Source organism: Lipotes vexillifer, unplaced genomic scaffold (genome assembly GCF_000442215.2).
Source record: "Lipotes vexillifer unplaced genomic scaffold, Lipotes_vexillifer_v1.1 scaffold2054, whole genome shotgun sequence".
NCBI lineage: Eukaryota > Metazoa > Chordata > Mammalia > Artiodactyla > Lipotidae > Lipotes > Lipotes vexillifer.
The window spans coordinates 621,534-649,259 of record NW_006799564.1 but is presented as its reverse complement, the minus strand read 5'-3'; the positions used below and the strand labels follow the sequence as shown (position 1 = coordinate 649,259).

The 27,726-nt window shown below is 43.7% G+C and overlaps 1 protein-coding gene across 1 annotated transcript in view; it reads left to right on the top strand.

The window, feature by feature from the left end:
* LOC103071927 (WW domain-containing oxidoreductase-like) overlaps positions 1–27,726 on the top strand; it is a 119,891-nt gene that overhangs the window by 30,439 nt on the left and 61,726 nt on the right. The window contains exons 3-5 of the mRNA XM_007471696.1: positions 2,551–2,736; positions 8,207–8,507; positions 8,964–8,991. Coding sequence (XP_007471758.1) covers positions 2,551–2,736; positions 8,207–8,507; positions 8,964–8,991 — 515 coding nt within the window. The remainder of the gene's footprint in view (positions 1–2,550; positions 2,737–8,206; positions 8,508–8,963; positions 8,992–27,726) is intronic.

Below are 27,726 nucleotides of genomic sequence, written 5' to 3'. Positions count from 1 at the left end.
GGGGGTAGCAGGTGGCTGTAGGGATAGTCTGCCCCATGCACGGGCAAAATAGGGGAGCATTGTTTGTAGAAAATTCAAAACCAATAATAAGGACTTCCCTGCTGGCACAGTGGTTGAAAATCCGCCTGCCAATGCAGGAGGCACGGGTTCGAGCCCTGCTCCGGTAGGATCCCATATGCCGCAGAGCAACTGCGGATTGCTCACAATTGCTCACGTGCGCCACAACTGCTGAGCCTGTGCTCTGGAGGCTGCGAGCCACAACTACTGAGCCCGCGTGCCACAACTACTGAGGCCTGCGTACCTAGAGCCCGTGCCCCGCGGCAGGAGAAGCCCCCGCAATGAGAGGCCTGCTGCGCATCGCAGTGAGGGGTGGCCCCCACTTGCCGCAACTGGAGAGAGCCCGCGTGCAGCAACGATGACCCAATGCAGCCAAAAATAAATAAATAAATGAATTTATTAAAAAAAAAAGTAAAATTACTAAACGTTGCTCTGCTTTTTATTATTATCATCATGCAGTGGCAGTTCTGAACATTATCAGTGATAAACTATTCCTCCCTAGAGGTATGAGCTGCTGCCCTTTGCGCCGCCCCCGTGTAACCCACTACTTGGAGACAGGATTACTAGGTGAAATAATGTGGATATTTCTAATTCTCATGATAAATGTTTTCAACTTAATATCCATGGGGTAGGAATATATAGTCTTACCAGCTTTATACAAGGTAATAAAAATATGATAATATAAATAAATCTGCTAATTTAATAGGCAGAAAATATCTCATTTTAACTTTTGGTACTGGTGGAGTTGAACACGTTACCTCTTGTGCTGGTTATTTTATAATCAAGTTTTATGAATTTTAAAAATATCATTGTCAGTATTTCTGTTAGACTCAGAATATGTTTTTCTTGTTGATTTGTAAACACTGTTTACATAGTGAAAATATGGATTCTTTATAGGATTTCAAATTTTTGCCTTTTTTTAAACTTTATTTAGATAACAGATTATTTTAGTTTTTAGATAGGCTTTTCTTTATTGCACACCAGTATTTGTTTTCTAAAAACTCAAGATTCTTCACCTACAGTTTTCCATAAGGATGGAACAAAATCAGATTGTTGCAATAGTAATAGGTCTATGAGAAGTCTCTATGAAAAGATCACTAAGTTTTTTAAAATGAAAGATAGGAAATATTTCATTTCCTATTATCACATAGTCCATGCCATTGGTGTGGAATCTGAACACCATCAGTTCCCAGCCCCTTATTTTACAAGCAAAAATCAGAAACTCAGAGGATTTGGTGATTTGCTTGAATCTGGGACAAAACTCTGATCTTTTATCTCTCAGAACAGTGGTCCTGTAAAACTGTACCCTGTCTCTTTTTCTCTCGTTTCATGTGTTAGCTAAATCCCCGAAAACGCTTTTTTTTTTCTTCCTACAAAGCATTTATTTATGGCATTTTTTTTCTTATTATAAAGACAGCACGTGTTAATTATGGAAAAAATAAATATGAATTAACTCAGAAAGAAAACAATTTAAGACACTTCGGGTTCCATCCACCCCTAGAGACGATGACTGTTAACATTTTTGTCTATCTTTCATTAGCATTGTGTGTGTGTGTGTGATTATACGATATTATATATTGTTTTTAAACATGAATGTTTTACAGGGTCAATAGATGTGTTATTTTAATGGCTGCATAGTATTCTATCACATGCATATATTTCCAATTCATTTAATGATTCCCCAATTGTACATTTAATTTACTTCTGATGTGTTGCTGTTATGTTGCAATTACAAACACTGTGGATAGCCTTGAATATATTTCTTTATACAATTCTCGTTAGTACCTTAGGATGATTTCTTACAAGTACAATTTCTTGATTAGGATTTAGGATTTTGATTCACATGAAAGACTTTTATTTTTAAATTTTTTATTATGAAATTAAATATGTGCAAAGAGAAAATATAACAGACCTCCACTTACCTCTCCCCAAGCTGACTTCTAAAATGTAGATTTAACTTGACTTCTAAAAGGAATGTATCCAAACAGTTTGTGCCTGTCTCTTTAGACAGAGCATTTCCACCTTGATATGTTTTACTTAATACCTAGTAAGTGCTGGTTCTGGTGTTGGCTTTTTCACAGCACACTTTCTCCTTTATTCCTTATGTCTTACTTTAAGGGCTGTTTCGATTTTATAGATAACGAAGCTGAGAACTGAATGAGCTAAGGAAGCACAGATTCAACTAGGCGGTAGGACCTGTGTTCCAACCTGGGTGACCAACTCATCCCAGTTTGCCCAGTATGGTCCCGGTTTTGGCACTGAAAGTCCTGCATCCCAGGAAGCCCCTCGTCCCCAGCAACCCAGCACAGTTGCTCACTTAGAATCCAAGCCCTTCCTGAGCAGAATGGTCTCAGACGCAACCTTCTAGGGCACCCCATTTCCAGCTGTCTGTAGTCCTGAAGATAGTGAAGAATTGGTTATTCCGGGGGGAGCGTGGATCCTCCTTGGTTTTAGAGCGTTTCTGTCTGTACAACGTGGGATGTTTTCTTTCAGGTCACTTCACGTGCTTGTGTGCAATGCAGCCGTGTTCGCTCTCCCCTGGAGCCTCACGAAAGATGGCCTGGAGACCACCTTCCAGGTGAACCACCTGGGCCACTTCTGCCTCGTCCAGCTCCTCCAGGACGTCTTGTGCCGCTCAGCCCCTGCCCGGGTCGTTGTGGTTTCCTCGGAGTCCCATAGGTGGGTTAGAATTGGATGTTCTGTTCACGTGACCAGCTTCCTCACACCAGCTGATGGTCCCCCCAGCCTCTCTTTTTGAAAATAATTTTCATGAGTCCTGCTCCAGAAAGTGTGTACTCAACCTGGCTTACTGAATTTATCGAGGTCTTTTTTTTGTGTGTATGTGCGTGATGGTGGGCGATTATTTGGGGGTAGCGTCGACAGCAAGGTAGATTGTTTTTATAACTATACTTCAGGTCCCTCATTGATTTTGCTTTGAGATGGAATAATAATTGATGAAATCTGAATTCCTGACCTTTATTGATTGGTCATTCACCAACTTCACCATCTCACAAAGAAGAATGTGCAGTTATTCCAGCAGGAGAAACAATGCAATTAAACACTGCAAGATGAAATCCAGTTGTTTTCTAATGAGAAATTAGGGAATTCAATGCAGACGTGAGCTGTGTATTTGTAGAAGGGGAAGCACCGTAGTTAGGACATATTAGAAATCTGGCCGTGACTCTTTCGGTTAAAATTTCAATTAAAACATCAGATCGCACTTTTCTGTTACCATTAGGAGAATATTCAGTCGACTACAAAGACAGTTGAAAATTTCCTCGTATTTTCAGCATGTTTTGTTTCTAGAGTTGGATAAACAACTTTGTCTAAAGAGAAGTACCCTGAGAAGATAAAGGACTTGCCAGGCGAGGCTAGATTTAATACATGTTAGGGAGATTTTCCTGGTGTGGTTGGGAGCTTTCACTCCTACCAAAGTAGCTGGAGAAAAATAATGTGCAAGGGCCTGTTTTTTTTCTCCCTCTTCTTTGTCTTAAGTCCTGAAATGTTTTAGTGACCCAGAATGAAGCTTATTTTTTTAAATCATGCTTCCATAAAATGTAACCCCTGGGACTTGGAAGAGAGAGACCAGCCAAGGGTTAGTCTGAACCCTTTATCACTCCCAAACACAGGGGCTTATGGTTGAAATGACACACTGCAGATAGATTTACTTTTACCATTTGAAATTTATGACGGCCGAAATGAAAGGAAAATGCCAGTAATAATCCTCCCCTGCGTTAAAAGACGTGAAACATCTCGTAATTAGGTGGTAACAAAATCGGGACATCCTTATCTTTGCAAATCACACCGGGTTCGTGAAAGTTGGAGTGGCCTTGTTCAGGCGTGAGGGAGGCTACTGCGGGGGCGATGGGGAGAGAGCTCCGGAAATAAATCTGCCAGCCCCAGTCGTTTGCCAGATGTGGAGGGCACCATGGGATACGGTTGAATGAGCTGGTATTTAATGGGAGATTCTGTGGAATTGTCAGCTGCTTTCTTCCCTTTGTAAATCTGGATCTCAAATAAGTATTTCATGGGACATCTTTGTTCTCTCCTTAAGTGCAGTGTAATTCGCACTTACCTTGGAGATCTGAATCTTGATTTCATTTAAAAGATGGATCGGAAGGCAGGGCCCCTGGTCTCTTGAATTCTATCCATTGTAGTTTCCGGACCAGGTCTTCCTGAAGTGTGTATTATCAGGCCCACTCCTGTCTGGCGACAGTCACTGGTTTTCTGCTTCCCGATGACCTCTTGCCCGTATTAAAGGGTGTTTTTACAAAATGTTAATTCTCCCAAGCTGGTTTGTTTATTACACTTGTGTTGCACCCCAGAGCCAGTGTGAATACTGGGCGGGCAGTCCTGGGAAAGCACTCACTTGCTGCTCAAGGACCCAGAGCCCTAAACCATGTCGTAAAAGGGAAGGGTTGATATCTAATTACCTCCATAAACCTTGACGGAATCTGTTCGTTGGAGTCAGGACCCCCTGTTAGAGGAAAAATGAAGTCCAATGTTTGCAGAAAATATTATACCAGACTCTGCCCCAAGGCAAAATATTTATTAGCCTCCCCGAGTCTTCCCTGTATTTTAGTTACTTATCTGGAACCGGAGCAAGTGAATTGAAATCCATCATATGAAAATGAGAACTTCCTTGCTGTGAAAAAATTTTTCAGATAACAATTAAAATGGAATGAAAAGAGTGGAGTGCTGGCTGAAGGGCTGTAAATGGCTGCAGCTGTGTTGAGTGCCAAGTTGACACAGACACACACACACACACACACACACACACACACACACAGCCTCTGATGCAAATTCAGTCCTATTCTTTGAACATACTAGCTTTTGTCTACATAGAATCCAGCCTAATTATTTTAGTTGGGTTATTTAAAAATCCTCAGTTTAAAAAAACTAAATAAATAAAGGAGCAGTATATAGAGAAATACAAGATAGAGGTCCTCTCAAACAGCAGATGTTAACGTCCAGAGAGCAAATGTTAACATTCGAGTGTCCTGGTAGGAGGATAACTCTATTAAGACGTTATTGCTTAGCTTTGTCAATTTTTCAACTTGAAAACAGGGTAGGCAGCTTTTGTAGATTTGTTTTGCTGCCTCTTGAGCTGTGAGAGGTGAACGCAGTCTTTTTTCAGGAAGCGGGCCCCGGCTCAGAGGAATCCGAAAGCTCGCCCACCCTCTCTCCTCCCTGGAGGACTGTCAGTACAAGCTAATCAGGCCTTAAAAATGAGTGTGCCGCTCAGCAGATCAGCAGGTTGGGAGCTCAGGGGTCCACTTATGGGGGAGGGCTGTTTGCAGAGGGCGGGCCTACTGTTTAGTAGCTGTTTCTCCATCTCGAAACCTGCTTTCAACCTGGTTCCATCTAATTTCTCATCACGGTGGATTTTGTTGTTGTTTTCGCTTTGCTTCTAGGTTGGGGACTAGGAATGAATACCTCCTCTTAGGGGTTGAGTCTACCCAGTGTTCCCCAGGGCATGAGATACTTCTGCCTTGTCCTTAAAAGCCAAAGCAGGGAGATCATTCTAAACATGAGAAAGTGCTGCATGCACATGTTCACGAAGGACATAAAGCCTCTGAACAGAATGGTAAAATTTGCCTTTTGAGCAAAGCTCAAATCAAAGCTTTTTGTAATAAAGGAAACTTGGCTCTTAGTTTGGAATTCCAAACCCGCGATCAAACTTCAGTTCTCTAAGCCCGTATTTAGGCCCTACTGTGTGTCATAGGCAACGTTCAAGGAGCTCACCTCCCGAGAACTCACAGTTCAGGGCTGGAAGCAAATGAACAGATGACTTGCAGTCTGTATGGTAAGGACAGAGGCACAAGGTACAAAGGTGGCCTGACTTGCTTTGTTGCTAATGTTGCAGGGTGGCAGGTCCTTGAACAACAGGAATAGCATGGACCAGGTCCCGGAAAGTGGATACTTAATCTCCATCTACCCTGCGTGGCTTCTTTCAGTCTATCCCTCACTGCCACCCTAGAAATCACTGTGACAGCAAGCAGTGGAAGAGTTAGTTAGGGAGAGCTTCCTGGAAGAAGTGACACCTGAGCTGGATTGGGCTAAACAAAGGATGCCAAGAAAGCCGATGAAAGAGGAACGGAGAGTGAGTGAAGGATGCTACATTCGTCCCGTACCTGTTAGATGTTGTCTAAACCCTAGACGCTCTTTTCTACTCAGAGCAGGTAGAACTTCTGGGCTATACCTTAGATCATTGCATCCTCAACTCAACAGTCCTTTTTTTTTTTTTTTTTTTTTTTTTTTGCTGACAACTCTTCTGTAACGCCTTATTACTGTTTTGAAATAAAATTAAGAAATATGAAAAATATAACTTCCCTGCATACATATGTTATCATTCAGTGTGCTAGCTTACCTGTAATGTAAGGGAAAAAAATGAATGTGAAGCCCAAGAGCATGTGTTCCAACATGTCAGTGCTTGGGCGGGACTTCAGGGAAGGTAGGTTATCAGAGAGCCCAGCCCTCCATTGGGATCCTCGCACATGTGGATTGTTAACAGGCGTGCGCCATTGCAGCCTCAAACGCCACCAGCCTCGGGTCAGGCCTCACCTCCCCACCACCCAATCCCATAAAATCCCAAAGCGCGCTCATTCTTCATTTACATGGTTGTGGCATGCTGCTCCTGGAAATTCAGCGGCTGTTACAACTGTGCATCTGTGTAAAGCACAGCTCGGCTCTAGGCTCAGATAATTACACACAGTCTTTGATCTGCCTGAATGTCCAGTGGGGCCATCTTCCTTGAGCAAGGCTCCGAGTGCGTGGCAGGACATCTCCTGTCCGCGGCCCCCGCCGGCAGTCGTTATGACAACCAGAAAAAGGCTCCCATAAATTTTCAAATTTCCCGCTAAGTTTCACTGCCTCAGAGGATTAAGCTCGGAAGTCTGGGCTCTTCCTGTGGTCTGGGGACTTGGAAACAGGCAGCGGTGATTCCTTTCGGAGTCTCACTGCCTTATCCACGCCAGCTTCTCTGGCCATGATCTTTGTTGATGACTTCGGCTCGGCAAGGTGATTTAACACCAGAAATGGGTTGTCACTGACCGAGTCCTGGAGAAGGGGTATTTAATTTCCATTAAGACATGAATTGCGTCTGCCCCTGGGATTCTCTTCTTGGTCATAGCTCCATCCGAACTGCTCCTTTAAGGAACAACCAGATTATTCCATCATTTTCGTTTTACCTTTTGCTTTCCTTTTCCACAGTGGTTGTCTCCAGTGCCCTTGTTGTGCTTCCTTATTACTCGGGGCAAATGCCCAGAGTTAATGAAGCAAACTCCAAGGGGTCCTTAATGAAGATGAGACTGTCGTCTACAAAATCCCTTCTGTTATGATTTTTTTTTTTTTTTTTTTTTGCTTTTTAGGGAAGTCACTACTTTGTTGTTATTTAAAAAAAAAAAGAAAGAAAGAAAGGAAGGAAGGAAAGAAACAAACAGCTGGTGTTTAACGACTCCGTCAGACCCAATTATAAAACATCAGCTACTTACTTTGATTTGTGTGTATGCATGGCATGGATATACTTAAAAACATTAGACTCTGCCAGAACTTATTTTGGCTTTGTTTACATTTATCTTTTAAACGTATAAGACTATTGATGGCATCTCACCAAGGTTATAACCCCTTTATAATCATTAATTTTTAATCTGCAAAAGAGTCTTAGAGGCAGCAAGGCTCATCTATATTTACTTGGATGCTCAAATGAAAATAATACAGGACGCAAGCGTTGGCTAAAATAACCCAGGAAAGCCCTGTCAGAGGTTAGGAATGCGATATCTTTCTGCTTCCAAAAGCAGCAGCCCTTTATTTAAGATGTTTTTCCGTTTAATTTAATTATCCTTGAACTTCCTGTTGAAGGTTTTGAAAAATACATGTTAGAGGCAGGGGTGGTGGAGTGGGACTTAAGCATGTGAAGACCGCTCCATTTATGAGTTTGGGCCTTTATTAAGTGTGTGCCTTTGGACCCCGTTGGTCTCTATTGTGAGCTCACCATTGTCTATTTTTAAGGAGACTTTGTTTCGATGTTTGCCCAATTGAGTTTTCAATCATCTCTGCGTAGTTTTTCTCAGATTTCTAATAAAACCACAACGCTATATCAGAAGTCGGAGACTGGCCGTTTCATATCTTTTGTTTTGTTTTGTTTAAGATTTACAGACATTAATGACTCCTCTGGAAAACTAGACTTCAGCCGCCTTTCTCCATCGAAAAATGACTACTGGGCCACGCTGGCTTACAACCGGTCCAAACTCTGTAACATTCTCTTCTCCAGCGAACTCCACCGCCGCCTGTCCCCGCGTGGGGTCACGTCGAACGCGGTGCACCCCGGGAACATGATGTACTCCTCCCTGCATCGAGGCTGGTGGGTGTACACGCTGCTCTTCACCTTGGCCAGACCCTTCACCAAGTCCATGGTAAGTGAACTGCCGCCGTCGCCGCAGGCACCTCCAGTGCGCCTTTACGGAAAGGGTCCTAGAGAAACCCAGGCACACGTGCTTTCTGCGCCTCTCACCTCTTGTGAGGAGGAGTCTGGTCTTGATCATCACAGCATCAGGCCTGTTAGGGCTCTTGGGCACATTTCAGTGGGCTTTAGACTGCATCTGTTTCTCTAGAGGTGTCTTGCAGGGCCAGAGAGAAGATGTGCTCTTTCAGTATTGTGTTAATATGTGGCTGAACGTCTTCGTGGAGATGATTTGTTTGCTTTCGATGTGATTTTTTTTGTTTCAGTAAGCACAGTCCTTCAAAACTGTGTTCTGTGTTAGTAGGTGAATAACTTGGATTCATGCCTTTTGAATTATTAGCAGATGTGATTCCTTTGTTTCCATTGAGAATCTGTATCTGTTGTTCTAAATTCTTCTTTTAATGGGTGTAAACCTCTCCTGGAGAATCCTTCTGTTGGGCTACAGGTGCACTTTATTCTTGACTTCTCCAAAGGTAAGTCTTTTGGGGTGAATCACACGACTGTGGTTAGATTTGGGCATGTTCGCAAAGGTAAGTGTGAAGTTCTTTCTCTTTTGGATGGTCCTGTAACAACTGTATCTGGAAACTTCCCCCCTGAAAGAAGTTTGAGGAGGATGTCATTTGAATGAAGAGTGCACATTTTTTTTTTTTTTTTTTTTTTTTTTTTTGCGGTACGCGGGCCTCTCACTGCTGTGGCCTCTCCCGCTGCGGAGCACAGGCTCCGGATGTGCAGGCCCAGCGGCCATGGCCCACGAGCCCAGCCGCTCCGCGGCACGTGGGATCCTCCCGGACCGGGGCACGAACCCGCGTCCCCTGCATCGGCAGGCGGACTCTCAACCACTGCGCCACCAGGGAAGCCCAAGAGTGCACATTTTTACACAACATATTTGGTGTGGTGCTTTTCTAAAACACAGGCCTTTAAAAAAATGTTTTCCTATTTAGTGGACACCAGTGTTCCAGTTAAACCAAACCTGCCATGGAATCCTCAGAAACACCTTGGCGTTTAGGAGTAACAAAAGTCAAGTCATTAACCTCCAGTGTTCTGGGCAAATGATCCCAGAGCCTCTGAATACAGTCTGCTGCCTTCTCCTGCAGCCCTTCCCACCCACCCTCCTTGAGCTCCACGTTTGTGGATGGCTTTGAAAACTGCAAGGAAAATCTTTTGACCTACATAGGAGCAAGTAAGCAAGTGCTTTTTTAATCTTAATCAACCAGATGGTTCTTATGCAAAGCAAATAGACTTAATCCAAGCAGTGAATACTCAAAGAACAGAAGAAGTGGGAGGGTCTCTGGAGAGCCCTTCTCCAAGGCCAAGGCCGGTGGAAAACGAGAAAGCGTGTGTGTCCCAGGATTCTGAAGCTTCCCCGTTGGCAGGCTGTCCATGATTGCGTGAGAGTAGGTTCTCCACGAGGGCATCTTTGACCATGATTTCGGCTCGTTGACTTAAGTTAGGTCCTTCAGTAGAGATGATAAGGGAGAATATGGGCCTGGACTGGTGTCAGTGCCATTGACAGTACCACGGATGAGTTGTTGTTCAAGTTTATGCAGGGGGTGAGGAGAGAGCAGCATTCTTTCTCATTTTCTGCTGGCCCTGTACCTTCAAGACCAACAGCCCAATCATTGCGTGTGATTTGTAATCTCTGGGTCTTGAATTTTCTCACTTGTGATTGGTCATTGGTGGGAGCCAAGGAACTCCTTTATGTGACGTCAGAGTCTTGCTTTCTTTTCTCCTGGAATTTCTCTAATCACAGGAACGTGGTGGGAAAGAACTGAGGCGGGGCTGTGACTACAAGGACTGTGATGGCGGGTGGTGAAACCATGTCCCCATTGGGTGTGGTCTCCAGTGGATGAGGGCTTGTTGATGGAAAATGGTAGCCACTCTTACTCTGCGATGGGACCACAGGGCTTAAAAACCCTGCACAAGGGCAGGTGGGAGGGAGAAGACGACTAGTTCTGGGAAAGTAAAAGGTGGAGTGAATGGTTTTGTCTCTTGGGGAGGGGATCATTGTCTAATAGTTAACATGAACACAACACATAAACGTGTTTAGCCGAGTCAGGCTGGATTGTCTGCTCCTTGGACGTAACGAGGATTTCTGAAAGCGCCAGCAAATTAAGTCAGGCAGGCAACCGTGTTGGGATCACAGAATATTGCTGTTTGGCTGGTGACTATAGTCGGGACTCAAGCCAACGGGAAAACAAGAGCGTGGAGTTGGAAACTGAGACAGGAGTGTCACCATACAGCTGGGCAGCACAGGGAGTTAGGAGAAGCTCCCCACTGAATGCGCACCACACCGGGATCTGGTCTCAGGGATGCCCGATGCCCAGCCTGAGTGGCTCTTTCCTCCTCCTTCACCAGCCAGTGTACAGAGGCTTTGGCCACCCCCCAACCTGGTCCCCAGGGCTCCCAGTGGGAAAGTGCCCGGTGGGAGCAGTCTTGGGCAACATATAAAACAAGAACTGGTGTCTGTGGCCCTGGGTGAGAGGGGGGTTTGGAAGAATGAGCAGAGAACCCTTGGTAAGGTTTGGAGAAAAGTGGAGACGTCACCAAAAGACCCCCCAGATTCGGTTAAGTTGTATTGGCCGTGGTGGAATGTTCCATAAAAGGGCAGGGGACGTAAACCCTTAGCCTGTGTTAGAAAAGGGATTTGACATGGCTTCCTGGTGGTGGCAAGTGTGAGAAAGCTGCTGCCTGGGACAGTGGACCTACTGACTCTCTTGCTTAGGATCCTGATGGTCAAGCCCCAGCTCTTACCCTTGGAGTCGGGAGACCTTGGGTAAGACACTTGACCCTTCTGAGCTTGTTAACTCGTAACCAAAATGGCGATAAAGGTTGGCATGAGGATTGACAGTAACGGATTCACGGTCTGTCATATCTTTATACATTTAGGTATTTGGTGGGGTTTCTTAGACCCCAGAGTTCCATACGACTGAGGTTCGTAAAGAGGTGGAACGGGAGCCCTGGACCTGTCAAACTCACGGCCAGTCACTTCTCTTTGACGAAAATGTAGGACTTTGTATGTGGGACAGAACTCTGTACCAGTATAGACCTGGGATCTACTGTTTCACTGGTAGGACAGACTGAACTACAGATCCAGCCTCATGTTCTGTCCTTCCATACGGGCCTTGGCATTGCTTCCATCGTGATAAGACATTGTTTTGTGGATGAAGGGCGCACTTCTGCCATTTTAATGCAAACATGTTTTTGGACCTAAGCCATGTGGTTGCATCCCCATTCCCACCCCGTGCAGGAGTTGGATCCTAAATGCTCATGGCGAACCTGAGCATAGATTCAGGGTTCCCGTCTCCCAGTGGCTAGTGTTCTGTTTGTGCTTCGTCTTTGCCCTTTCTGCCTTTCACTTCAGACAAAGCGTTTTCCTTTTGACCTGAGGGTTGCTGGAGTGTGCATTCCATTGCGCAAGGTCAAGGACGCAAGAAACACAACCAGCCTTGTGCCCGGGAGCCCTGCCTGCCTTCTCCACTGTAGCCGTCTCCCTGAAGTATTAAACAGCAGTATTCTAATACAAACGTCCCTTTTTTATTTGCTGTGACTTGCTGTGACTGCGGTGATTTTAGTTACAGTAATTAGGTCACCCTTCGTGGAGTCAGGCTATTTTAAGTGCCTCTTTAAGGAATATTGTGGCAGATCAGTAATTTTACAATTGGATATTCTTGTGCAACTTTATTAAATGTAATCTGTCTTTTAAATGTTGCCCTTTTACAGTTATACATTTCTAATGGTTGCTGTAAATGCATTATCACTTTGAAATTAATTAATGTTTCCATTTTGCCCGCCTGCAGTATAATAATCACTAATGAGAAACTCTTAGGGATTAATTCTCAGCACAGTGACCCCTACTGGTGGGGCCGTGTCTCTGACACTTCCTCTTGTGGTACAGAGGTCAGGACAGGTATGTGGGGGTTTCGGAGGGAAAAGCGTTTTTCCCTCTTCCCTCCAATTTATAATAAAATTTAAGTAATAGATAAAAATGGGAATAGGATTGTCTTAAGTATTGTTTTAAAAATGATGCAGGGTTCCTTAGCTGCTTGTGCAGCATCTTCAAGGAAACTAAACTTTGCTGCAAGCTTTCTAGTTATGAAGTCACATCCATCATATGTGTGTCATGTGCTTATTTTCCCACCTCTCTAGCTTGCTTTTTATTTAAATACTCTAAAATTACATTTTGCATATGGATGCACTAATATATATTGTACGTTAGTGTATGTATTGTATTCATACATACGTATTACCCTCTGGGGCATATTTCACAAAATCAGGCATATTGTATTATCTGGTGATCTGTGAGATTTTTAAAGGTGGGTCTGTCTATTTGCTATTGTTGCCATACACCCAAGTAAGATGCAGCTTGGCAGGTAAGGCCAGGCATTGTGGTGCTTTATGTATCAGCATATATGTCTTCATTTATTGCTTACAGCAGTTTGACGTTAGAATCACTCCCCTTATTTTGCAGTTAAAATGCATAGGGAACTTAGCCAACTTGTTCAAGAAAGTGAAATATCAGCTGGCAGACCCTCTGCCAGCTACTTGTCCAAGTTCATTTTCTTTGTCAAATATACCACCGCCCCTGCCACATTGATCCAGTCCTGTGGTTGTGTCTCCGTTTTAAAATGTTTGAAAGCACCTTCATGAAATGAACCCTCTCCCCGTTTTCTCCCCCGCATACGGTTGCAGTGCTGGTAAACAACGTCTTAGCTCAAGTTCCTAGGTCCACGCCAGCCTTTTGCCATCAGTATGTAAATTTGAAGCTGAGCCCCCTCACGTGCCTCTTAGCGTGTTTTGTGCAGCCAGATGTTTGCAATGGCAGGTAACGGTAGAAAGAGTATCATGTGTTAGGGTAGCAAGAGCTTAGCAGATGTTTTAGGGAACCGCGTTTTCAAATCGTTTTACATTAAAAAAACAACAACAACAATGGCTCAAGTTTGTCGAACTTCTGAAACGATTGGGTTACGTTTCCTGGGGCCGCGCAAAGCCAGTCATTGTGCTGAGTTTTAACAGATGCGCAGCTACCCTGCTAATGGATGGGCCTGCAATGCTGGTTCTGTTGCACAGTTATAAATTATAGCTAGAAAAAGCACACGGTGTCGTTCTTCTAACCTTCGGGAAAGCCAAGCCTGGTAATTCTGCCCTTGAATAACCCGCTGCAGGGTGATTTATAGTTGTACAATTTAAAACATAATGAAGGAGATAATAGATGTTGATTTGTTCTTTAAATTAGTATTTTAGAAAAATACTCCCCCCACCCCTCCCCATTAAATACCTGCAGCTGACTACACTCTGGATACCATCAAGGACAAAACTCCCTGTCTGAATCTTTATTGTTGCACTGGAGTAGGAAAGCGGGGGCCTTTTTCTGCGTTGGGAGGAGGAAATAGAATGTTCAAAGTGGAAATTTCAGCATATTCTTCACTGATCTAAATATTTTGAGACTCCTGAGTGAGGGTTGAATTCTCTGGCTGCCTTGCCCTTGCCAGGCCAGATATGTTAGAAAACCAGGCTCCTAGGACCTCTCTGTGGTTGGGCCACACGTGGGCTTTTCTGCAAACCACCCCCGCCCCCCGCCCCCCGCCTCCGTGGTGCCTTCTTCCCCTCGCCGAAGCCACATCCCCGCAGCCTCAGACATTCTTGTTACTTTCCAGGATTATCATTAGCATTGGTTTTATTCATCATCTCTCAGTTCTGTCCGCAGCTTTAAGGTTTACAGTGTTTGCCCAGTTTGAAGTCTAAGGGATATGGTCGAATGAAAAAGAGCATAGGATTTAGAATCATTAGGCATGTGTTCAAAATTCAGGTTTCCCCTCTTTTTTTTAGTTGTATAATTTTGAAATGATTCACCCTCTCTCAGGCTCATTTTCTACCATCAGTTTAGATGTTTTGGACTGTGACTCAACACCCTGTTAAAAGTGGTTGGCGTAGCAGAGGTTTGTTTGTCCCATATGTCCAGAAGTCCCTAGGCAGCCAGGGGCTCCTGTAGCTAATATTTAGGCAGCTCCTCTGTGATTGTCTTGGCTTTTTCCTCATGATTATAAGACGGCTGCAGCAACACCAACCATTGCATCCTGTGTGATAAACTCTGAAGTAAGGGTGGGAGGGATGAGGCCCCTCTTTGCATGCCTTCCTCCTTGATCAAGGAGAACATTCTGCCTCAAAACTGTCCTCCCCCGTAGACTTCTCAGCTCCCACTGGCCAGGATTGAGCCACCCGTCCAGATCCTGGGTGCGAGGGAGGCTGGAAGAGTGCATTTTGGCATTTTGTGTTTCCGGGGTGGGAGGCAAGATCTGATGGCCAGGAAAAAGGGTAGGATAATGGCTTTTGAGCAGGCCCTATTGAACAGGTGTACATAAAGCTTGCTCACCTGTCTAATGGGAATGCTGTCTATGTTATAGGGTCATTGTGAAAGCAAGTAAGAATTAAATGGGAGGCACCTGGCCTTATCTGGTCCCCTTCCACTCACCCAGCTTTACCTCAAGCCACTTCTGGCGCCATTCTCCTTCCTTCTCCAGGTTGCTGAAGTGCACTGCTCTTCAGTCTAGAACACACCTTTCCCTCCCTGCTTAGTTACTTTCTGCTCATCCTTCAAAACTCAACGCAAACATCACACTTCAAGGAAGCCTCCTTAGATGAAGATTTGGTCAGGACCCTCCATTTTGTGCTCTCATAAGAGCCATTGCTTATCGTGTGATACTGTCTGATGTGTCATAATGCTCCATCTATATGTGCCAGGGGAATGAATGAAGGACCCCAGAATTTGTCCTTCGTAACGTTTAACAGGAATGCAATTTAGAGAAACAACTCCCGTAGTTTTGTGTTTAGTGTCCGTCTTGAAAGTGCTGTTTTTGCCTTCACACTGCTGTATCCCTGGTCCATAAGGTACGTGCTCAGTAAATACTTGTAAATAAATGAACAAAAGACGATTAGGTGCTTAATGAATGACAATCTTGAATCCATTCTTTTTCATGAGTCTCTCTGAGGTGGGCAGGGGATTGCAGTTCAGAATGTGTAGGTACAGAAACGGATGAGGCTGGGGGGATCCCCTGCCCCCAGAGTCAACACAGCTGGTCCATGGGGTCAGAACCCAGCCCCCCGCCCCTGAACCCCTGGTCAGGAGAGACACGAGGGATCCACCCAGTGGTGTGAGTATGGAGGGAAGATGCGTAAGGAGAACAGCAAGGCGTGGGAATGAAACACTTTAGAGCCGGGCAGCTCTCAGATCCAACCCCAGCTCCACCCCACGCTAACTCTCGGGCACACTTCAAACCCTGGTTAACATCCGAGCGTATGGGCTCGTGTTGAGAATTGAACGGGATCATGAATGTGTAGCATCCAGAATGTGCTAGATGTTCAATAAACATTCCCTGGTACTGCTCTTGTTGACATGCGTTGAGAGTAGATCATGAGTGTATAGCATTCAGAGTAGAGGCTAGATATGCTGTAAACATGTTTTTATCATCATCATTTTTTTCAAACAAGGAAAGGGTTGTGTTACTTCTCATTGCTTGGAAATGCCCATTCCCCTAATGACGGCCCCGTGTCTGTCACAGAAGGTCTGATTTTCCCTGTGAATATTAGGTATAAAAAAACCGTATACAACCCTGAGTAAGAGCTGGACAACATACAGAATGGTGACCAGGCCTGGACCCACAGTGCATAATGTAAGCCCTCCTGGCGGCCTGTTTAAGTACCCCTTAGCTTTGAGGAAGAAGTCCCCCTTTCTTGTTGGGAACAAAGAGGAGGAGGAAAGTATGCTTGGCTTTGTGAGGCCAGGGCTCTTCATGGCTGTATTTTTCTCTGCCTCGCCTTTCTGTGTTTTAAGTCTGGTTAGGCCTTTGTTCCCGAATGAGTGCCTGAGAGGGGGAAAGAAATGACTATCTGGTCTTAATACGTGTGACAAATTTTTTAATGAACACTTAACCAAGATTTGAAATTCCCCTAGTTTTATCTTCCTCGTTTCCTTTTCTTCTGCGTCCCCGCTGGCTCTTGGGTAATGCATTGCCTCTTTTTAACTCTCTTCCTAGCTCTTTTATTACTTTTAAGTTGGTGGAGCCTTCTTTGATCCTCCCCCTCCAGTTTCCTTTTCTCCAATTTCATACTTCTTTCCAATGATTTTTGGCTGCCGCACAGTTTCGATATCGGAGGCCAGCACGGTTAAACACATGCCAGGAGTTGGTGTTGCCCTGTGATGATGTTTCTGAAACGTTTCTTCTGTGAGCATTGATTTTCTTATAACTCACCGGACATGTTGATTTTTCCTCGTGAGGTGGAAGGTAGTGTTTTTCCAGTGGCAATAAGGAGAACTCGAATCTGGGGTTCCAAATTGTTCAGAAGCTGAAATCCACACTCTCTCCTTCTTACCTCACTGAGATGAACGAATACGTTGAACATCAGTGGAAGATGTATTCTCATCTTCCCTGAGGACCTACTAAGTGCCAGGCTCCACGCTCGTGGGTTTACGTCTCTGTATCTTGTCTTTTTGAATGTAGTTTTAGCGTTTGCTGTAATCAAGCAATTGTGTGTCTCTGAGCAAGTCATATCCCCTTTCTGGGCCTCCGTGTTCTTATCTGTAAAATGAGTCATTTAACCAAGATTAGCTGTCCCATGGGTTTTGGGTTTTACAGTGTAATTTGAAAGGAAGTTTTTCAAAAAGGAGACTAATGCAGGCTCATATGCTTTATTCTGAAAACTCTGGATGAAAGACAAATCCACCACCGTAGACTGTCACCATAATTTTATAAAAGAATAGACATTTAAATGCCAAAAACTGTTGGCAGGACATGATGGTGGGACAGAAAGCAGCCCTTTCAGTTGAGTACATTCGACTTCGGGGAAAACCATTTCATTGCTCCTTTGGCCATTGTTCTCATTATTGAAAATGTTGGGCTTACCCTTGGGAATGACCAGCCTAGAAGATTCCAAAGGTGCTGTTTCAGCTGCAGAATTCTTCTGTGCCTCTTTCAGATCCCAGGTTCCAAACTTTCAGCAACTCTTGCCGCATCGCAGTTGACTTGTGAGCACGCGGGGATACGCTTTGTGAAATGCAGACCTATCCAGCCTCGCCAGAGTCGGGAGAAGGAAAGTGAAGCAGTGGGAGGGTCGAATCAGGGCGGACGCTGATCCAGCACATCATAAGCATAAGCAGCTGTTTCAGCCTGTGCCCTTTTATGACACCCTATCTGCTTATCTCCCAGTTTCTGTGGGTCTGGAACCCGGCCTCTCGGCTTTAGGGTCAACTTGTGAGTTGCAGTCAAGGTGTCAGCCCAGCTGTCGCCGTTTTAAGGCTCAGCTGCGGAAGGGCCCACTTCCAAGCTTGTGGGCCTGTTGGCAGGGTTCAGCTCTTTATGGCCTAGAATACTGAGGACTCTGTTTCCTCTCTGCCTTTTAGCCATGGGCCTCTCTCTCGGTTCTTTGGAGTCACAGCCCTGTGTAACCAAACCCCAGAAGGGATGTCTCATAACTTTAGTCCATTCTGTTTGGTAGAAGGAAATCAGTGGGTGTGATCCACATTCACAGGGAGAGGATCTCACAGTGGTGTCAATACTAGGAAACATGGGAGCATAGCGGCTTAGAGGCTGCCTACCACACTTTTCAAATTCAGTTTTATTTAGTCGTGTGTGTGTGTGTGTGTGTGTGTGTGTACGTGTGTGTGTACGTACACGCGCCTTTCGGTAAGCTGTCTGGTGGCAGATTTACTCATAGGTCTTGCTAGTTCTTGGCCTTAAGCCATAGCATTCGTTATTGATGCCTGTGTCTTTGCCTTGCTGTTCTCCTGTTTCATCCTTTCTGCATTCTTGTCTTTCCTCTTTGTGGGCTGAGAGGTACCAGATGCAACCATTTAAAAAAAATACATGGCTGTTTATGCATTTCTGTCTCATGAAAAGAATAAAGAAACGTATGGATTGTGTTTCCTAAAGTCAAGTATTTGTTTTCATGCTGTTTGAGAGGGGACCGTGTTCATCAGTGGCCCAGATTTTCTCTCTAAAGAAACACCTATTGCCGAATTTTGAGTTTCAAAAATTGTCCAGAGATCCTGGACTTTTTTTTTTTTTTCAGCCATAAAGGTAGATAAGGCTCACCAATCATTTCAAATCCCACGTGGAATATTATTCTTATTCCAGACTCTGTATTTTTGTCATTGTTGTAGTTTTGGGATCTGTTTTTAAGTAGGAATCTAAGAAAGAAAGAAAAACAACTAGTATTTTGCTGTTTTCGGAAAAAAAGAGATTGATTTTGAACACTGCAGTTTGGTTTTCATGTTACAAAGCCACTCCTGTTAAGATGTACATGTGAAATATCTTATTTAGTAATATTCTAATTTCCCCTGTGAAAGATCATGCCCTTTTCCCCAGCTGGGGCTTTTTGCTTCTCCATCTCCTACCATGTATAGAATCTACATCACTTGATACATTTTTTCCTTGGGTTTCATATGATGGGGTCTCTTTAATCATTTACATGTTTGAAAAAAAGAAAGTGAAATATTCTTTATAAAGCCAAAGTAATCCACAGGAGTGCCTGGTGTTTGTTCAGCTGGATGTCTTATTTATTTGAAGTACTGAGAGAAATCTCTTCTGACTGCTCAAAAAAGGGAAGAATAAACAGTACGAGTGTCCAAGTAATCTGAGCCAGAGAGGCCCTCCTTTCACAGAAGAGTTATAAAAAGTCTATTTGCGAGATCCAAAAAAAATACTGTATATCAACTACTGAGACCTTCCTAATGTTTTCTTAGTATTCTCACTCTTCAGAAGGAAAAGAAAAAAAAAAACCTGTAAAATCTGGGAACTTTAGAATTTTGGGGGGTAGTTTAATATTCCTAGGCAGGTGAATGCAATCAGTCTCTTTTTCCTTCTTAGAACATAACTTCCCTGGTTGGCTTGGGTGTGTGCTATGTGCCATTTGTCTCTTTGTTGACTCTTTAGAACCATCAAAGACCAAGTAATGGGTAGAATGGCTGAAATCTCAGCATTAACCCTGGGCGCATTTCCTATAAAGAAGGCATTAAGAAGAGGTTTAGAAGTAAAAAAAAAAAAAAAAAAAAAAAAAAAGCAACTTATTTCAAAGAAGTATATCCAGTCGTGAAAATAATATAGATTTCCTCTCTTTTTATTCCCTCTGTTACAGCCATTAGAAATGAGCTGGCATATTTCTTGCGGATGAAAAGTAGGGGAACACACCAGTTTTCTTTATCCTGAGCCTGGAACGGTCTTTTCTCTGCTGCGATTTGCTTTCCGCTTAAACTCAAGCTCGTGTATAACATCTTCCAATGTCGCTTCGTCTCTGTCAGCTTTGTATTTGAACGCAGAGCAAAGGTCTTTTCCAGCCAAAGCCAAAGTCAAAACCAAAATTAAAAATTTAGCTTATCTTCGCCAAGTCTACCTGGCATGCCTCCATGTTGGGCTGTGATGTGCAGATTTGACCTGTCTTCTGTGCAGGATGGGGGATTGACTGTGAGTTTTCCCTGAATAAGCATATGTTCTGTAGGCCTCGAGGACCAGGGCAGCTGAGAACAACAGCAGCAGCAGGTCACACCGAGTAGGACTCACCTGTGCCGAGAGCCCTGTTCTGAGTACCTCTCATGTGTCAACACATGACATGGCCCACTCATTCCGTTCCCACAGCCCACTCCCAACAGAACGAGGTGTGTAGAGCTGAGAAGAGCACGTTGACCTGTTTTGTGAAAGAGGAATGCCTTCCCTTGTAGCAGAAAGGCCATGCGTGGGCTTCCAAGTTGAAGAAAGCAGGCTCTGAATCCCAGCCCTTCCTCCTGGTGACCCTCGTCATCACGGGCAAGTCACACTATTTCTCTGGGCCTCGGGTTCTCTTTTTCTCTCTAAAAGGGGGACATTAGTTCCCACATCTTTAAAGGATCGTTGGAGGATTAAGGCACAGCTCAACCCTGGGGCACAGTCTAGTTTTCTTTGTATCCTTCCGGTTAATGTGAACTTTCCTGAAATTTAATGATTTCCAAGGACACATAGGAAGCTGTTGTCAAAGGTCTTTTCTCTCATTCGGCCTCAAAACATATCAAGCTCTTGCTCATGAGAAATGCCCTTTAAGTCTGAACTCCAAGCAAGACCCCGGAGCTACCTTAATGCCTTCCTCTTGATAACGCAATTATAACATCGTGTATTGTCGGAGCTTCTATTCCAATTCTGTGTTTTATCAAATCATATTAATGCTGATGGTAGCATATCAACTTCCTCTGGTCTTTAATGACTCTGATACATTTTGTTTACCTTCTTCTGTGCTTGTTCTTTCCCCAGGTCACCTTAAATCCTTTCTTTGGAGCAGGTCAGATAGGAATTAATAAAGTGATTTATTTCAAAGCAGAGGCATGTTCCATTGAATCTCTTAATAACACCAGACCAAAAGCAACTTTATCTTGGTCTGTACTTTTGGACATACGTCTGTATTGTCTATGCTCAAGGAAAGAGATTTCGCAACACCCTTTGAAAAAAGTAAAATAAAAGCAGCCTGCCTTCAGAACTTCGGAAAGTTTTCACCTTTTTCTTTTTACATTTTTTTTTCCATATGATTTACATAATACTAGTTATTGATTGCTATCCAGCAATATGCCAGCTGCCCGGATGGTAAGCTTTTAATCCGGTATGGATGTGTTTGTGTATGTGTTTATATCTAATCACAGTTCTCCACGGTCCTAATAAATGTTTATTTATTCCTTTTTTGGTCTTTTTCTTTTCATTTCTCGACTTTTCTCTTTCCCCGTTGTCCACGGTTGTTTTCCAGTAAGCTGGTATATCTTAAAATATATCTTTGTGAGGAATTTATGTATATAGTATTCAGTTACCTGAAGATGGTTTATTAAGACAATAGGTGCTTGTGATGGCAATGCACGTGGATGCTAGCAGACAGTAAAGACTCAATAAGTGGGCTTGTTTGTTATATCATGCAGATTGGCATGTACACTTAGACAGTCTGTTAGTGGAGAGAGGAAGCTAAAGCCAGCACTTTCAGCCTACTATTCTGATCCTGAGGCTTTTAAATAATTCTTTGTTGATGAATAAAACATTTTAATCAGACCTATATCAACACTGATCAATTTTTTTTCATGGGGGTCCAATACAAGGTGAATTCCATTAAGTCAATTAAGTACCTTGATCGAGTTTTTAAACCGTACAATGAGAGTTAAGTGGTTGGTTTTAAAAAAAAATTTATTTTCATGAAATCCTTTTCACCAGGACCTATTTTTTTCATATATATTTGTAATGGTTCCTTCAACCAGAAAAATGTTATTCATTTGATAAAAGGCCAATATTCATTTCTTAGCTAATGCCTAAGAAATTCTGCAGCAATCCCACTCCAGTGGAGTCCACTGTAGGGTTTCTCAGTTATTCAGGACTGGTCTCTGAACGTGTTGATAATATGATTCTTTCTCAAACTTCCTAAGACTTGGATGACTTTGGGACTCTTGCCTTTTCTGTGCCGTGGCAGGGCGAGCGGTAGATGACAGATCAGGGGATCCTACTGCTGTTTCAGAACAGTGTCTTTCAAACACTGTTTTGGGTTATTCCCCAGGTTTGTTATGTTGCAAACCGGTACATACACACTTACGCATATCCGTGTAAGTCTGTCTATGTATAATATGCCTGTATCTGAAACAGAAATTTTACCAAATAGTACTCCAGCTATGGGCAGTGTCCTCTGCTGTTCTTTTGGTTTTATTTCATTTTTTTAAAGTGCTCACTGTGACCCATTTTTACCAGCCACTATTGGTTTCACCACACACTCTATCAAAATCTCCCCTCTGAAAATTTCTGCTCTAAAATTGTTTGGTCTGGTCTCATCTGATAAACGTTCATTGAGTACTGCGTGTGTTGACTTAAGGGGTAGAAAATTCGAAAGAGAGCAAGTCGTTTTCCTTGGCCTCTGGGTGCTTATGTTGAAAGGGCTGGAGATGTAAAGAACATTAGGGTGAAAGGAGATGGGCACCACTCTACACACAGTGCTTTTCTGCCTTGGGGGCAGACATGAGAGTCGTCAGATGAAGTTGCAGAATGGCCATCTTTACCAAGCATGTAAACACAAAAAGGAGAAAAGACTGCAGCAATGGTAGGGCTGAGTCTAGGATAGGGACAGAATTTAAGGGGTGCTAAAAAAAAAACTCAGTAATCAAGATAAGCAACATTTTAGTGCAGTGTTGCCAAAAAATCAAAATCAGTGTGAAAAAATCATGAAGAACAAAGTTTCAAATTTTAAATCAAGGTAGGATCAGTGTTATAGCAAAGGCTCGAGTGCGGTCCAGGCTACGGATTTGGGATTGCACGATCTCATATTAAAACCGATGGATGATGGTGGTAAGATGATGATGATGATTATGATACACAACTTTTGATGTGGTAACTGAATATGGGAGATAAATGGGCAAGACTACCTGTGGGATATACACATCTGTGTATGAATTTGTTGAAATGCCTACATATGCGTGCATGCATAAACAAATAAGGACAGTAAACTATCTGATAGTTAAGTTTTATTTGAGGCGTAACAAAACATTATCCTTTCTTGTCTTTTTTATCTTTTTAAAAGCGGTTGTATTAAATTCTTGCTTGAGGATATCTGATAGAGGTAGTATGGGACTATATACATATTTTTTTCCTTTATTTTATTTTATTTATTTATTTTTGGCTGCGTTGGGTCTTCATTGCTGCGCACGGGCTTTCTCTAGTTGCTGTGAGTGGGGGCCACTCTTCATTGCAGTGCGCGGGCTTCTCATTGCTGTGGCTTGTCTTCGTTGCAGAGCACAGGCTCTAGGTGCGCGGGCTTCGGTAGTTGTGGCACACTGGCTCAGTCGTTGTGGCACACGGGCTTCGTTGCTCCGCGGCCTGTGGGATCTTCCTGGACCAGGGATCGAACCCATGTCCCCTGCATTGGCAGGCGGATTCTTAACCACTGCGCCACCAGGGAAGTCAATATGGAACTGTATTTTGACATAAAATATTTTTCCTTCAGATAGGTCCATTGTTTATTTCAATAAATAATCACTAGAATCGTGAGCCTGCGGTTCTCGGAAACATCTAGCTCTGTCTTTTTGGTGATGACAATTAACGAATGATGTAAGACAGATTTTAGGAAGAGAACATTTAGAATATCCACGTGTGTCACTTCCCCATACTTTGTATAAAGATTATCATGCCTATTCATGATTTAAATAGCTGTGGCCTTTTAGTGAGTACCAACATTAACAAACCATGTTAACATGGTTTAAAATATGTAATGCAATTTGCAGTGCCATCTGATGACGGAACTATCGAGTTAGCACCCGTAGCGCTGACTGATCATCCTTGTAAAGAGCTGTTTGCATTGTGAAGAGCAAAGATGCACATCCTCTTGTGGGCTGGCAGCATTTCTGCAAGCGCTGTCTGAAACGATGCCCCTGGAAGGTTGGTGTATCTGATGTTGAAATGCCATATGATGTATGCCCATCCTATGATTTTAATCTGCTCTGTGCTTAGCAGAATGGGCATATGTTCACACTGACTGGTAATGTTCTGCCTGTGTGTGTCTGTCCCCTTTTTGTTCGTTTTGTTACTGTGGGCCTCATTAAAGGCCTTTCCAGGCCCTTCCTCGGGTCTCAGATCATGGCTCTTCTGAAGCAGGATTATCCCGCTTTTTTGCAGCAAAAGTTCTTCTGCAAATATACCATTTCCCCCACCTTGAATAAAACGATGCAAAGCTTTTTCATTTGGCCCAGATCTGCTGCTTGTTCTCTTGGTCCTTTCAAGGTAATGAGTAATTACAGGTCTTGGGGTACAGAGCTTTACTATGTAAGTGTTGCTTTGTGACTTACACGTTTGTCCTCATCGACTGAGGGTGAATTCCACTAAAGGTAGTGGATGGAAATACAAAAACTCTTTTTCTTGACTTTTTAAAAAATTCACAAATTTTTATTCCCTAAACGCTAAGCTTTCTTTTGGGAAATCTTAATAGCCCTTCTTATGAGAGTCTCTGCTTTGACAGCATTCACGGGGAGCACAGAGGGGGACACATAAACAAAACATGAACTGAGCAGCTTTCACTGGACTCGGGAACTTTCCTGACTGTCCCTTGATTCTCGATGAGAAAAGTGAGGAATCCCCCAGAGATGAACTGTGCACAGCTTGATCTGGTCCATCGTGGTCTGCAGATTCCATTACAGTATTTATTCCACCCTCTCCCAATTCCCTGCCAATCAGTTGTTTTGTTTCATTGGTATAGCATTATTTGACTTAAACGTTTACTTATTTTCTTGTCCCATATCTAGAGCATATGTGGTCATTTTAAATTATATCATTATGCAGCATTTAAAAAAATAAACAATATAAATCAACTAATTTTTAGCATTAGTAGTAAGAAAGACAGTCTGATATTAAAAATGTATGTGTGTTTATGTATGTATATACACACAGAAATACATACATATAAGCTCACGTGAGTACCGGCGGATGCCAATAGGTGGCGTTCTGTTTCGCCCGTGTGTGGGCTGGGGTGGAATTGGCTTGTAGAACGTGGGGGAAAAGAACGATGGACTGATGAGTACATCCTTACTGGGCCTTGAGCGGATTAGAAAAACCTTCATTTCCAACAATTTCCGTTCCCCATGTCACCTCGGTATTTAATTTACTTCACTTACATGACTACTTGAAGTTTTCCCAGGTTAGTAGCCCCTGTTAATTATAACCTGGAGGGATAATATTAGTAAACGAACAGATTATAGTATTTTTAACTGGAGGCCAGCGGATGACCTTGGAAGAACTGATCCGCCAGCAGCTCGCGTGGTGGGGTGAACTGAGGCATCCTGAGCCATCTCCGGTGGCTTTTTACGGGGCAGATTTTACTTTCTGCACTTGCATGTGCCATTATTAAAGGCTGCTGAGGTTTGCCTAGATATTCTTCTCGTTTAAATGCAGTTTAGTATTTTACAGTCGTATCAGTAGCTTGTTTACATTCTCATTCAGCCTGAAGGCCTGCTTGATGTTACAGATGAAACATGGCCAGATTCAGTTTTAGAAACTCAGGAAGTTGTGTATAATGGAATAATGAGCCGTTCTCTCCCAAACCCATTGGTGCGTGACAGATCTCCTCTAAACTGATTTTGGACCATCTCAGAACCACCTTTGATTAGCTTGCTCTTATTTTGCCTTTTTTTGTTAATGAATTACCCAAAGTTTAGCCGCATAGGAACTTGGGTGTTGCTCTGATACCCAAGAGATCATTGTTCAGTTCTAGAAGGCGTTTTCTTTTTGAAAGTTTTACCTGTCAGTTTCAGCAATTTCTGTCCATCCAGGACAAAAGTACACAACTCCGGGACCTCTGTCAGGGTTGGTAGTGAAGCTCGGGGTGGGGGTGGGGGGGGGTCATGTGTTGCAGGTAGGGTGGTATAGGCATCCCATAGGCAGATATCCCATCATTCCAGACATCTGCCTGCCCCATGCACATTTTTTATTGACGGACACAGTAGGGGAAGTTCAAGAAAGTGGCATTTAAGAAAGTATTGATACTTCAAGACATAGAGAAATACCTGGTTGTTTCTCTTTATGTAAAGCCCAAGTCATTTTCTTGCAGTGAGGGACCAGATATCCACGCTGGCTCCCTCCTCTCTCTGGGAATTAATCAAGCATGGTTGGTGCCTGAACTTGCTCAGCTGCAAACCAGCAACTCCCGGGACTCCAGGCTCATGCTCTGTGCAGAGAGTTAAACACAGGGACCCCCGAGTATGGAGGTGACACAGAATTCTCATAATGTCAGGCTGCGCACTTCGCTGCAAGGTAACCCTGCAGCAGGCGGTGTTTCTCTAGTGCCCATAAACCCAGATCCACACAGCGGCCTGATCCGTGGGTGATAGGCATTTTGCTGATGGTTTTAAAAATCAGAGCTAGTTTATTATTATTGTTGTTAGGATATCCTTTTACACATGGTATTAGACTGTCACATTTTCGGCAGGAATTCACCCTCATTTCTCTGGATGTCACTTTACCCTCTTGACTTGGGCCTCTCTGCTGTCACTTAGCACATTCACTGTGACTTTTGGTGTGAATTCATTCTTAGGTTTCACATGGGGAGCTGGGGTGGGGGTGGGATGTACTTGCAGCAAAGTAGGAATGGAAATCCATACAGCACAGGTGAGGTGTCGCTCGGTAACCTGAGACAGTAAAAGCTGCCCATGAATTCTCAAGGTAGCCTTTGGAGTCTTCTGTTTGTCTTTAAGAAGCTGGTTTAGAATGGAAGCAGTGAGTCACCAATATCATTGTCATGCTTTTCAACGGGTTCTGGGTAACCAGCTTATAAACTTGCACCTGAATGCACACTATTAGCTTATAATCAGTCTCCTTCGTTCCCGTATTTAAATTGACGCTTAAGTGTGGGTGACACTATTAGACAGATGAAGTCATTCCTAGAATACTCTGTTCCCCAGAGAGTCCACATGGCTTTCCGTTGAAATCATATTGAAAACGGCAACCATATTTTAGGACGGTCCTGTCTGGAGTGTTCTCATTTGAGTATCCTTCGGGTTGTTTTCTGAGTTACACAGTGGTGTGGGAGGGCAGAGAAGAAGCATTTGTTCAGTGTCAGGCAGTGGGCCAGGTATTTCTTATATGTTCTTGCACTTACTTTACTTTCACAGGAAGCTATTGGGTTGTGAATTATTATACCCATTTTACAGATGAGGAAATGGAAGCCGTGAGTGACTGGCCTCAGTCCTATTGCAAGTAAGCTGCAGAGCTGAGCGTCTGACCCAAACGCATGTGCCCTGCCCATTGCGTCTTAGTGCTTCTGGAAGCACGAGCTCCCCGTGCCTGCCAAGGCTTCTGTGGGTTCCATCCCTAACCCCAGGGCTGAGCTTGATTTTGTGGGTTTTGTCCTATAGGTCAAGCGTGACATATTGCCAAGGAGCTGGCCTGCTCCTCTGTCCTTTGGGGCCATCTGTGGTTAGGAGTAGGACAGAGACACATTGTAAGGTTGGGTTCAGTCCTGCCCTTTGACCTGTGTGACGCGAGGCCTGGGAGGAATCGAGGGATGGAGGGGATTAGTGAGCTGCCGTTTCTGATGGCAATGGGGGCAGGTTGTGCTTTGTCTTTTCCTCAGTTGCTATCGATTTAACAAGCCATCTTTCAGTGTACTCTTTCTTTTTTTTTTTTTTTTTTTTTTTGGTGGTCGCGGGGCCTCTCACTGTTGTGGCCTCTCCCGTTGCGGAGCACAGGCTC